The sequence below is a fragment of the Narcine bancroftii genome, chromosome 11 (genome assembly GCF_036971445.1).
Source record: "Narcine bancroftii isolate sNarBan1 chromosome 11, sNarBan1.hap1, whole genome shotgun sequence".
Lineage (NCBI taxonomy): Eukaryota > Metazoa > Chordata > Chondrichthyes > Torpediniformes > Narcinidae > Narcine > Narcine bancroftii.
Window position 1 is genome coordinate 106,003,862 of NC_091479.1, and position 13,010 is coordinate 106,016,871.

Consider the following 13,010-nt stretch of genomic DNA (forward strand, 5'->3'; position numbering starts at 1 on the left):
CAATTGCAGTAATATCTCCCTGTTTCTACTCGAAATCTCTTGCAATAAAGGCTAACATGCTGTTTGTGTGGGAAAAGCAAGAAACCGCATAGAACAGCACAGTTAAAAACATGATGCTGGAGAAATCTGGCAGGGCAGACAGTGTACTTTATATAGCAAAGATAAAGATACAGAACCAACATTTTGGGCTTAAGCCCTTCATCAAGGTATGAGCAAAATGTCGGCAGGTGCCTGAACCTCAGGCCCAAAACGTTAGTTCTGTATCTTTATCTTCAGTCACCTGCCGACATTTTGCTCACACCTTGATGAAGGGCTTAAGCCCAAAATGTTGGTTATATGTCTTCATCTTTGCTATATAAAGTACACTGTCTGCCCTGCCAGATTTCTCCAGCATCGTGTTTTTACTTCAATCACAGCTTCTGCACACTTTTGTATTTGACTGGTCAAACAGCACTGGAACTGAACCTTCAGCCCACACGTCTGTGCTGAACATGACGTCCACACCAAACGAAATCTCTGCTGCTGCGCAATGAATATCCGTCCATCCATCATGTTCATGTGTCTACCTAACAGCTTCTTTAAAACTGCAGTTGAATCCGGGCACCCACATCTCCCTTAAATTCCATCCCCCTCACCTTCAACACGTCCTCCAATGTGGGAGACTTTTGTCCTGGGGTAAATATTGTGACTGTCCACCTGATCAACGCCTCTTGTGATTTTATACGCCCAATTAGTCTCTCTTCAGACTCTCATGCTCTGGAGAAAACCATTCAAGTTTGTCCAACCTCTCCCCAAAAGTCATCCCTTCTAAACCAAGCAACATTCTGGGAAACTTATTCTGTTCCCTTTCCAAAGCCTCCACATCCTTTCTGTAATAGGATGACCAGAACTGTGCACATTTTTCCAACAATGGCCGCCAATGGATATAGGTTTCCAACCCGAATTACAGCCTTCCACTGCCCTCTATCAGCCAGTTCAGTGTCCAAACTATTGATTCATCCCATGCATTTGCACCTTCTGGATCAATCTACCATGAGGGACATTTTCATATGCCTTACTAAAGTCCATGTATACAACATCCACTTAGAATCATAGCACAATTACAGCACAGAAGTAGGCCACCTCTGCCTCTCTAGTCTGTGCCGAATCATCTCTTTTCCTAGTCATAGTGATCTGCACCCAGTCCATTATCCCTCCATACACCTCCCATATTCTGTCTAAATTCTTTTTTTTAATTTTTTTTATTTTTCACACTATAAACCACATTGATCAAGATACATACATTTTTCTTTTCAAATATATACAGTGTCGTTTTCTTTCCCCCCCTCCCTCTTCCCATCCCACCCTCCCTACCTCCCCTCCCATTCATTTAAAGTACAGAATCTAAAATACATTAAACCCGTCAAACAATGTTGTCACTCAATAAAAATAAACAAGAAATTCCACTGAGTCAATTCTTTTCATTTCCTTCTCCTGTCATTTTAGGTGGTAGATGTCCGCAGTAGGTTTTCTCTATTGTGTTTCATGTATGGCTCCCATATTTGTTCAAATATTGTAATACTATTTCTTAAATTATATGTTATTTTTTTCTAATGGAATACATTTATTCATTTCTATATACCATTGTTGTATTCTCAAGTTATCTTCTAATTTCCAGGCTGACATAATACATTTTTTTGCTACAGCTAGGGCTATCCTAACAAATCTTTTTTGTGCACCATCCAAAACAAGTCCAAATTCTTTGTTTTTTATGTTACTTAGGAGGAAGATCTCTGGGTTTTTTTTGGTATATTGCTTTCTGTGATTTTATTTAATATCTGGTTTAGATCTTCCCAAAATTTTTTCCTTTCTCACACGTCCAGATTGCATGAATTGTTGTTCCCATTTCCTTTTTACAATGAAAACATCTGTCAGATACTGTTGGGTCCCATTTATTTAACTTTTGAGGTGTAATGTATAGCCTGTGTATCCAGTTATATTGTATCATATGTAATCTCGTGTTTATTGTATTTCTCATAGTTCCAGAGCATAACTTCTCCCATGTTTCCTTCTTTATCTTTATGTTTAAATCTTGTTCCCATTTTTGTTTAGTTTTACCATTTGTTTCCTCATTTTCCTTTTCTTGCAGTTTGATGTACATGTTTGTTATAAATTTTTTGATTATCATTGTGTCTGTAATCACATATTCAAAGTTACTTCCCTCTGGTAACCTCAGACTGCTTCCCAATTTGTCCTTCAAGTAGGATTTCAGTTGGTAGTATGCCAACACTGTATCTTGAGTTATATTATATTTATCCTTCATTTGTTCAAAGGATAGTAATTTATTTCCTGAAAAGCAATTTTCTATTCTTTTGATCCCTTTTTTCTTCTCCCATTCTCTAAAGGAAAGGTTATCTGTTGTAAAAGGGATTAGCTTATTTTGCGTCAGTATTAGTTTTGGTCATTGGTAATTTGTTTTATTCCTTTCTACATGAATCTTCTTCCAAATATTGAGCAGATGATGTAATACTAGAGAATTCCTACGTTGTACCAATTTTTCATCCCATTTATATAATATATGTTCGGGTATCTTCTCCCCTATTTTATCTAGTTCTAATCTAGTCCAATCTGGCTTTTCCCTTGTTTGATAAAAATCTGATAGATATCTTAATTGTGCGGCTCTATAATAATTTTTAAATTTTGGCAGTTGTAGGCCTCCTTGTTTATACCATTCTGTTAATTTATCTAGTGCTATCCTAGGTTTCCCCCCTTTCCATAAAAATTTCCTTATTATTTTCATTTACTCCTTGAAGAATTTCTCTGTCAAGTGTATTGGCAATGCCTGAAATAGGTATTGTATCCTTGGGAAAATGTTCATTTTAATACAGTTTATCCTTCCTATTAGCGTTAGTGGTAAGTCTTTCCAATGCTCTAAGTCGTCCTGTAATTTTTTCATTAGTGGATAATAATTGAGTTTATATAGATGGCCGAGGTTTTTATTTATTTGTATACCTAGGTATCGTATTGCTTGCATTTGCCATCTGAATGGTGATTCTTTCTTAAATTTTGAGAAATCCGCATTACTTATTGGCATTGCTTCACTTTTATTTGCGTTAATCTTGTAACCCGACACTTCTCCATATTCTTTCAATTTCTTATGTAATTCTTTTATTGATATTTCTGGTTCTGTTAAGTATACTATAACGTCATCTGCAAATAAACTGATTTTATATTCCTTGTCTTTTATTTTTATCCCTTTTATTTTATTTTCTGTTCTTATCAATTCTGCTAGTGGTTCTATAGCTAACACGAACAATAAGGGTGATAGTGGGCATCCCTGCCTTGTTGATCTGCTTAAGTTAAATTGTTTTGATATATATCCATTTACTGTCACTTTCGCCAATGGCCCCTTAGATAATGCTTTAATCCAATTAATATACTTCTCTGGTAAACTGAATTTTTGTAATACTTTGAATAAATAATTCCATTCTACTCTGTCAAAGGCCTTCTCTGCGTCTAAGGCAACTGCTACTGTTGGAGCTTTATTCCCTTCTACTGCATGAATTAAGTTAATAAATTTACAAATATTGTCTGTTGTTCATCTTTTTTTAATAAATCCAGTTTGGTCTAGATTTACTATTTTTGGTACATAGTCGTCTAATCTGTTTGCTAATAGTTTAGCTATTATCTTATAATCTGTGTTAAGAAAAGATATTGGTCTATATGACGCTGGTGCGAGTGGATCTTTCCCTGTCTTTGGTATTACTGTAATTATTGCTGTTTTGCATGAATCTGGTAAGCTTTGTGTTTTATCAATCTGGTTGATTACTTCCAGGAGGGGAGGAATTAATAAATCTTTAAATGTTTTATAGAATTCTATTGGGAATCTATCCTCTCCTGGTGTTTTATTATTTGGTAGTTTTTTTTTAATTATCTCTTGTATTTCTACTATTTCAAATGGTTCTGTTAATTTATTTTGTTCCTCTATTTGTAATTTTGGTAGTTCAATTTTAGTTAAAAATTCATCTATTTTGTCTTCTTTCCCTTCGTTTTCAGTTTGGTATAATTGTTCATAGAATTCTCTGAAGTTTTCATTAATCTCCGTTGGATTATATGTGATTTGTTTGTATTTTTTCCTTGATGCCAATACCATTCTCTTAGTTTGTTCTGTCTTAAGCTGCCATGCTAGAATTTTGTGTGTTTTTTCTCCTAGTTCATAATATTTCTGTTTTGTCTTCATTATGTTCTTCTCCACCTTATATGTTTGTAATGTTTCATATTTTATTTTTTTATCTGCCAGTTCTCTTCTTTTAGTTGTATCTTCCTTCATTGCTAATTCTTTTTCTATATTTACTATTTCCCTTTCCAACTGCTCTGTTTCCTGATTATAGTCCTTCTTCATCTTGGTTACATAACTTATTATTTGCCCTCTAATGAACACTTTCATTGCATCCCATAGTATAAACTTATCTTTCACTGATTCCGTATTTATTTCAAAGTACATTTTAATTTGTCTTTCAATTAATTCTCTAAAATCCTGCCTTTTAAGTAGCTTGGAGTTTAATCTCCATCTATACATTCTTGGAGGGATGTCCTCTAACTCTATTGTCAATATCAAGGGTGAATGGTCCGATAATATTCTAGCTTTATATTCTGTTTTTCTTACTCTATCTTGCATACAAGCTGATAACAGGAATAGGTCTATTCTTGAGTATGTTTTATGTCTACCCGAATAATATGAATATTCCTTTTCCTTTGGGTGTTGTTTCCTCCATATATCCAAAAGTTGCATTTCTTGCATCGATTTAATTATAAATTTGGTTACTTTGTTCTTTCTGTTAATTTTTTTCCCAGTTTTATCTATGTTTGAATCCAAATTAAGGTTGAAATCCCCTCCTATTAGTATGTTCCCTTGCGTGTCTGCTATCTTCAAAAAAATATCTTGCATAAATTTTTGATTTTTTTCGTTAGGTGAATATACATTGAGTAAATTCCAAAACTCCGAATATATCTGACATTTTATCATTACATATCTCCCTGCTGGATCTATTATTTCCTCTTCTATTTTAATTGGTACATTTTTACTGATTAACATAGCTACTCCTCTAGCTTTTGAATTATATGACGCTGCTGTTACATGTCCTACCCAATCTCTCTTTAATTTCTTGTGCTCCATTTCAGTTAAATGTGTTTCTTGCACGAATGCTATATCAATTTTTTCTTTTTTCAGTAAGTTTAGCAGTTTCTTCCTTTTGATTTGGTTATGTATTCCGTTAATATTTAAAGTCATATAGTTCAACGTACCCATTTCATACTTTGTTTATCTTCCCTTTCCATTTCCTCATCATCACCTTTCCTTCTTATCCATTTCTGCTTTCTTGTTTTGAACACTTTATAAGACAACATTTCTAAAACCTCAAACATTTCCCTTATGTTGGTCATCTGTTGTTTCCTTGTTTTCTTTTTACTCTCTTCTTTCTTGTTCTCGTTGTTTTCTATGTTCTCTTCCTGTTGTTGTGTTGCAGCTGTCATCCTCAGCTGTGGAGATCGACTCCTCAGCTGGTCCCCCATCCCGTCAGTGTTTTTTTTTTTCATGCGCAGTTGCGCACTTTTACTTGACTCCGCGAGCCATTTTTGTAGCCCCGAGCTCGGAACTTCCACTGACCTTAGGGAGCGGGCTTCTCTCTCCGCGGTGGGCCTCCTCGGACAGGTAAGGCCTTCACCTTCTTCTTCCGACGTTCTTTCTTCTTCTCTTCTTCCCGTTGCTTTCGACTTTTCTTTCTTCGCTGCCATTTTCTTCCCACCTTTACTTTCACTTTGTTTTAATTTTTATGTTTGTGCCTTTGTGTTTTGTGTTTTTTTTTAAACTTTTCCGGAGAGGGCTGGAGTTCCCTGAACGGCCACTACTCCATCACGTGATTCCTCCGTCTAAATTCTTCTTAAATGTTAAAATTGAGTCTCCATTCATCACTTCAGCTGAAAGCTCGTTCCACACTCCCACCACTCTCTGTGTGAAGAAGTTTCCCTAAACTTTTCTCCTTTCATTCTTAACCCATATTCTCTGGATTGTATCTCACCTACCCTCAGTGGAAAAAGCCTATTTACTCTATCTATTCCCCTCATTCTTCTACGCTTCAGGGAATAAGGTCCTGTTTAACCTTTCCCCATTACTCAGTTCCTGAAGTCTGGGCACCATCCTAGTAAATCTTCACTGCACTCTTTCCATCTTATTGATTTCTTTCGTGTAGTTATATGACCAAAACTGCACACAATCCTCCAAATTTGGCCTCACCAATGTCTTATGCAACATCCCAACTCCTATACTCAATACTTTGATTTATGAAGGCCAATGTGCCAAGGGTTCTCTTTACCACCCTGTCCACCTGTGACGCCACTTTCAGGGAATTATGTATCTGTATTCCCAGATCCCTCTGTTCTACTGCACTCATCAGTGCCCAACCATTCACCATGCATGACCTTTCTTGGTTTGTCCATCCAAAATGCAACACCTCACACTTGTCTGCATTAAATTCCATCTGCCATTTTCCCAGCTGGTCCAGATCCTTCTGCAACTTTGAAAACATTCCTCACTGTCCACAAAACCTCCAATCTTAGTGTCATTTGTAAACTTGCTGATCCAATTTCTAGCATAATCATCCAGATCATTGATAAAGATGACAAATAACAATGGTCCCAGCACCAATCCCTGAGACACACCACTAGTCACAGGCCTCCAGTCTGAGAAGCAATCATCCATCTCTATTCTCTGGCTTCTCCCATCCAGCCATTGTTGAATCTAGTTCATGAATACCGAGCGTCTGAACCTTCCTGACTAACATCCCATGCAGGACTTTGGTACTGAAGTCCATGTAGACAACATCCACAGCCTTTCCTTCATCTACTTTCCTGGTAACCTCGAAAAACTTTATAAGATTGGTTAAACATGACCTACCATGCACAAAGCCATGTTGACTATCCCTAGTCAGTCCCTGGCTGTCCAAACAATGTATATCCAATCTCTTAGAATATCTTTCAATAATTTACCTATTACTGACGTCACTAGCCTATAATTTCCAGGGCTTCTTTTGGAGCTGTTTTTAAACAGCGGAACAACATGAGCTACTCTCCAATCCTCTGGCACCACACCTGTGGCTAAGAACATTTTAAATATTTCTGCCAGAGCCCCTGGAATTTCTGCACTAGCCTCCCTCAAGGTTCAAAAGAATATTTTGTCAGCCCCTGGGGATTTCTCCACCCTTATTTGCTTTAAGACAACACGCGCTTCCTCCTCTTTAATCTGTGCAGGTTCCATGACCTCATTGCTTGTTTTCCTTACTTCCCACGACTCTTCCTGAGTGAATACTGATGAAAAAAATCCATTTAAGATCCACCCCATCTCTTTTGGCTCCAGACAGAGATGACCATTCTAATTTTCAAGGGGACCAATTTTATCCCTTATTATCCTTAATGTACCTGTAGAAACCGTTAGGATTTTCATTCACATTGTAAGTCAAAGCAATCTCATGTCTTCTTTTACCTACCTTCCTGATTTCTTTCTTGAGGTTTTTCTTGTATTTTTTATACTCCCCAAGTACCTCATTTGTTCCTTTTTGGCTCTATCTGTTATACACCTCTACCTGTTATACACCTCTCTCTACTTCCAAACCAGATCCCCAATATCCTTCAAAAAAACAGGGTTCCCTATACCTTCTAACCTTGCTTTTAATCCTAACAGGAATGTACAAACTTGGTACTCAAAATTTCACCATTGAATTACCCCACTTACCTCACACATCCCTGCCCAAAAACAACTTATCCCAATCCACACATTCCAGATCCTTTTTCATTTCCTCAAACTTGGCCTTTCTCCAATTTAGAATCTCAACCCGAGGCCCAGAACTACCCTTCTCCATAATTAACTTGAAACTAATGGCATTATGATCACTGAACCCAAAATGTTCCCCTGCACATGCTTCTGTCATCTGTTCTGTCTTGTTCCCTGAAAGGATATCCCTTACTGTATTCTCTCTAGTTGGTACCTCGATATTAATTTAGAAATTTCTCTTGAACATTTGACGAACTCCAAGCCATCGAGCCCTATTACAATATGGGAGTCACAGTCAATATGTGGAAAGTTAAAATCCATTTCAGCAAACTCAGACAAATTTGTGAAGGTACCATTATTGTCACATAATACTACATTTAGAATGTAACATACATGAAATTGTCCACTGTAAGTAAGACAGAAAATTGCCACATGAAATTGTCCACTGTACATCACCTTCTCTCCACTGTGAACACGCTGTCACAGTATCTGCCTCAGTCTGCCAATCATCACTGTTAAACCTTTTCCCTACTGTGCACCTGGTGTCACGGTATACCTAAGCAGAAAATTGCCACTTTATTCAGTGCCCCTCACAGAAATGAGGCCCCAGTGAGGGGCCTTGGTTTACAAGGCCAGTGCTCTAACCACTGAGCTATTGAGACATGAACATTGAGGCTCTCCCTAATCTGACCAAGATTATCCAAATGGATGTTTAAAAACTATGGATGTTGAATTTTCTGGGTATGTTGGTTTTTAATTTGGGCGCTACTGATCAATGAGAGATGTTCCAAATTTCCTAATTTGACACCAAACATGGATTTGTTTCTAGTGATGAAGATGAGGAGCTGGTGGAGGGGACAGAGGAGCTGAAACAAGGATCAGTCAAATCTGAGGCTGCAGAGGGAAGAGTGAAGCAAGGGGACAGTGACAGCCTGGCAGAATATGACCTGGATGCATATGATGAAGAAGAAGATGGTGAGACACACACAAAATAATTCCCCTGACAGAAAATTCTTTTGCAAAACTGAAGAAAATAGTAAGGAAATTTTTATGGAAAGGTAAGAAATCAAGAATAGCGCTAGAAAAATTAACACGGGATTACAAACAAGGAGAGTTATAGCTACCAAACTTCAAAAATTACTACAGGGCAGCACAGTTAAAGTACCTATCAGATTTTTATCAGAGAGGAGAAAAACCAGACTGGACTAAGATAGAATTAAACAAATTGGGAGAAAATATCCTGGAACACATACATTATAAATGGGATGAAAAATTGGTGCAATATAACAATTCACCAGTACTACATCACATACTTCAATTATGGAAAAGGTTACACCTGGAAGAAAAAAAGATAAATGATCAAATACCAGAAATGATATGAACACAAAACCCAATAATCCCCTTTACAATAGACAATTTATTTTTCAAGGAATGGGATAGAAAAGGAATCAAGAAAATAGAAGATTGCTTTTTGGGAAATAATTTATTAACATTTGAGCAATTAAAAGATAACTATGGAACAAGACAAGGTACTATGTTTACCTATTACCAATTGAAAACTTATTTAAAAGATAAACTGGGAAATAGCTTGAGATGACCAGAAAGTAGCAACTGTGAATATTTAAACACAGACACAATGATCATTTATAAAAATATGACCAACATGAACATCAAATTGCAATATAAGGAAGAAGATGAAACAAAATATAAACCGAAAGAAAGCTGGGAAAAGATTTAAACACAGAGATAAAAAACGAAACATGGGAGAAGTTATGTAGAGGAACAATGAGGACATGATAAATACTAGATGATGTATGATTCAATATAACTGGCGACCTAGATGATATATTTACTCCTCAGAAATTAAAAGAGTGGGATCCAACAGCATCAGAGAGACACTTCCGCTGTAACGAGAGACTGGAACAACATTACATGCAATTTGGACATGTTCAAAAGTAAAAACTTTCTGGGAAGATTTAAACCTAATATTAAATGAAATCACAAAAAATAATATACCAAAAGATCCAAAAAAATTTCTGTTAAATCATGTAAGAGACAAGTAAGACTTATTATGATAGGGCTGGCAGTAGCAAAAAAATGTATTATGACAACCTGGAAAATGGAAACAAGCCTTAAAACACAACAGTGGTTATACAGAAATAAACAAGTATATTCCATTAGAAAAAATGACATACAATCTGAAAGACAAATGTACATTATTCGAACAAATTTAGGAACCATTCATAAAATATGTCGGAGAACGTCGACCACAAACCTCCATCTCCTAAAACAACATAATTATGAGCACAGTAAGATTTAAAGATGTGAAAGTGGACAATACGACTTTTTTGTTATTTGTTATTTCTTTGTTTATGTGTTTTATTATTGATTTTTTAAGGGGAGAGGGATGAAAGGGGGAAAAGAAGAAATGTCACTGTGTATATATTGATAATGATCGTTTGTGGATGTTGTTATTGATATGACTCAGTGCAAGAAATTTTTAAAAATCTAAAAAGCAATTTACATTTCACAGGAATATTTCTTCATTAAAATATTCAGCCCAGTTTAAATGCAGAAAACATACAACTACATTGCATTACTTTCCACCCAAAATCAGACCCTACGTTTTTGTACTGGCCCTCCCTACATTAAGATTTTCATGCTCATATTTTATGGTAAGAAACTTGATTGTCTGATCTTCCAATTTCTTTCAGTTGGAAGAAGTGGGATGACAAAAGATGCAAATTTATTTATGATGTCACCTAATTAAGATGATTTTGTAATTACATTTATCGAGTGTTGCTGTAAGCCCTACTCCTTAAAGAATAAAAACATTAATTCAAAAAAGAAGATATAGACAGGGTGCAGAGTTGTGTGGAAAAGTGGAAGATGGATTTCAATCTGGAGAAGTGTGAGGTGATTCATCTTGGAAGGTCAAACCAGAAGGGTGAGTACAGGGTTAATGGTCAGTTACTTAAGAGTGTGGATGAACAAAAGGACCTTGGGGTCCAAATCCATACATTCCTCAAGGTCACTGCACGGGTTGATGGGACAGTTAAGAAGATCTAAGGGATGCTGGGATTCATTAGTCGGGGGATTGAGTTTGAGTTGAGTGGTCTTATTTCAACTGTACAAATCTCTGGTGAGACCACGCTTAGAGTATTGAGTTCAGTTCTAGTCACCTCTTTATAGGAAGGATGTGGAAGCTATGGAGAGGATGCAGAGGAGATTTACCAGGATGTTGCCTGGATCAGAAAATAAGTCTTATGAAGCAAGGTTAGCAGAGCAGGGACTTTTCTCTTTGGAGGACAGAAGGATGAGAGGAGACTTAATAGAGGTCTGGGAGGCATAGATAGGGTGGATAGCCAGTGGCTTTTCCCCAGGGCATGAATAGCAAACACCAGAAGATGTGCACAAAGCAAAGGGAGGGAAGTTTAGGGGAGACATCAGAGGTAATTTCTTTTTTACACAGAGAGTTGTGGGTGCCTGGAATGCCTTGCGTGGGATGGTGGTGGAGGCTGAAACGTTAGGGCATTTAAGAGACTCTTTGACAGGCACATGGCCGGAAGCAAAATGGAGGATTGTGGGGAAGGGAGGGTTTAGTACTTTTTTTTGGTATGAATACATAGGTCGGCCCACCATCAAGGATCAAAGGTCCTGTAGTGTTCTATGATCTAGAAGTTGTGTTAATGGGTAGGAGGTCAGAGACTGGGGCTGCACTGTTGGTAGGTTGCTGAGAAACCTGTTTCGGGGAAAGGGAATGTTGGATGGTGAATGACATCCCATGTGGACAGTTACGTGAAGTACAAATCCAATTGTAGCTGAGCAAACCTCATATGAGAATCTGTCTCAGATTGCTACAGATTTTGATAATCTGACTTCTTTTGCAGATAATGTGAACCTTGGAGATAATATTGGGGCACTCATCGTCCATGCCAGCAATGAAGATGACCCCTATGTCACTCTCAAAGATACAGTTAAGTTAAAGCAAGTGGTTTCATGGGATTATTCCATTATGATTTTTTTAATAATTGTGATAATATGTTCCATGAGGGTGGTTAATTAATGAGTATGTTATATCTAACTGTTGTAGGACCAATATGAAGATGAAGATTTTAAAATCAAACCAAGTGATAATCTGATAGTGGCAGGCAAAGTGGAGCGGGATTGCAGCATCCTTGAGATATATGGTAGGATGACAGACAAGCTACCCTTGGTATGCATTTGTTCTGTGGCAGATTGCTTTAGCTGGAGTCCCTAGTCTGAGACCACGAGAGATGATGCAGTTACCACTGATCAGGTTGAATCTGTTGAAGCGGATTGGTGGTTGTGGGTTAGAAAAAGCACCAGAAGAGATCCCATCTTGAGATGTCGTATGCCTCTTGCTACCTGGCTCCAGCTACTACTGTCTGGTTGCCAACACATCATTACGGGTCTTACAGGTATTAACAGTCGGGGTTGAAAATAAATTTGGAGTGCAGGCAGGATGTGGAGAAGGGTGGAGGGAGTAGGTGGAGTGAGGGTGAATGGGACTGGGCTGGGGTAAGGCAAATTTGGCATTTGGCCTTGTGTATTATCACTGAGTGAACAATGAAATGGAACTCAGTTTGGAAAAGTACAGACTGTATGGGCTTTCGGACCAGAATAAACTGATTGAAAATCTGAACAGTGGATCTGAACTGCCCCTTGCTGGGATGGCTGTGTTGGAGAGTTCCCATCTGCCATATGCTCTGGTGTGAATCAAACTCACAGGATGAGCCTTCGTTTCATGTGTTTCAAATGAGCACCAAGGGACATGATAATGATGTGGTTTGAGGGTGATTGAGCAGTGTCCAGAGATGGTGTGTTCTGTTGATGTCTATTATGTCTTGCAGTTTATAATCAGGAGGAGCAGTGCCTCTATGTTCATCATGACCTGCCTCTTCCTGCCTACCCACTATGTGCTGAGTGGCTCAACTTCGATCCGAATCCAGAAAAGCCAATGGGTGAGTTGTGTTTTCATCTGATGATCTCCAAGTTGATATGCATTGTTCAAGCTGGAGGCAATTGGAGAACGTGCCTTTCATAGAATCACCCAGCAGAGAAATGGGCCCATCGAAACTGCCTGGCACCATTCCCATCTACTCTGCTCCCAGTTTTACAGCACTTGACATGATGCTGTCATAGCACAGAATAACATGGAAATGGACCCTTCAACCCAACTCCA

General features: G+C 37.7%; 1 protein-coding gene across 3 annotated transcripts in view; it reads left to right on the forward strand.

Moving 5' to 3' along the window:
* Positions 1 to 13,010, forward strand: part of pwp1 (PWP1 homolog, endonuclein) — a 47,702-nt gene that overhangs the window by 1,528 nt on the left and 33,164 nt on the right. For 2 of the 3 annotated variants that reach the window (XM_069904516.1, XM_069904517.1), the window contains exons 3-6: positions 8,634 to 8,779; positions 11,695 to 11,780; positions 11,898 to 11,994; positions 12,679 to 12,789. In XM_069904516.1, the coding sequence (XP_069760617.1) occupies positions 8,634 to 8,779; positions 11,695 to 11,780; positions 11,898 to 11,994; positions 12,679 to 12,789 (440 nt within the window). Of the gene's footprint in view, positions 1 to 8,633; positions 8,780 to 10,579; positions 10,752 to 11,694; positions 11,781 to 11,897; positions 11,995 to 12,678; positions 12,790 to 13,010 lie in introns of those variants that run through there. The other variant, XM_069904518.1, reaches the window with a different exon arrangement.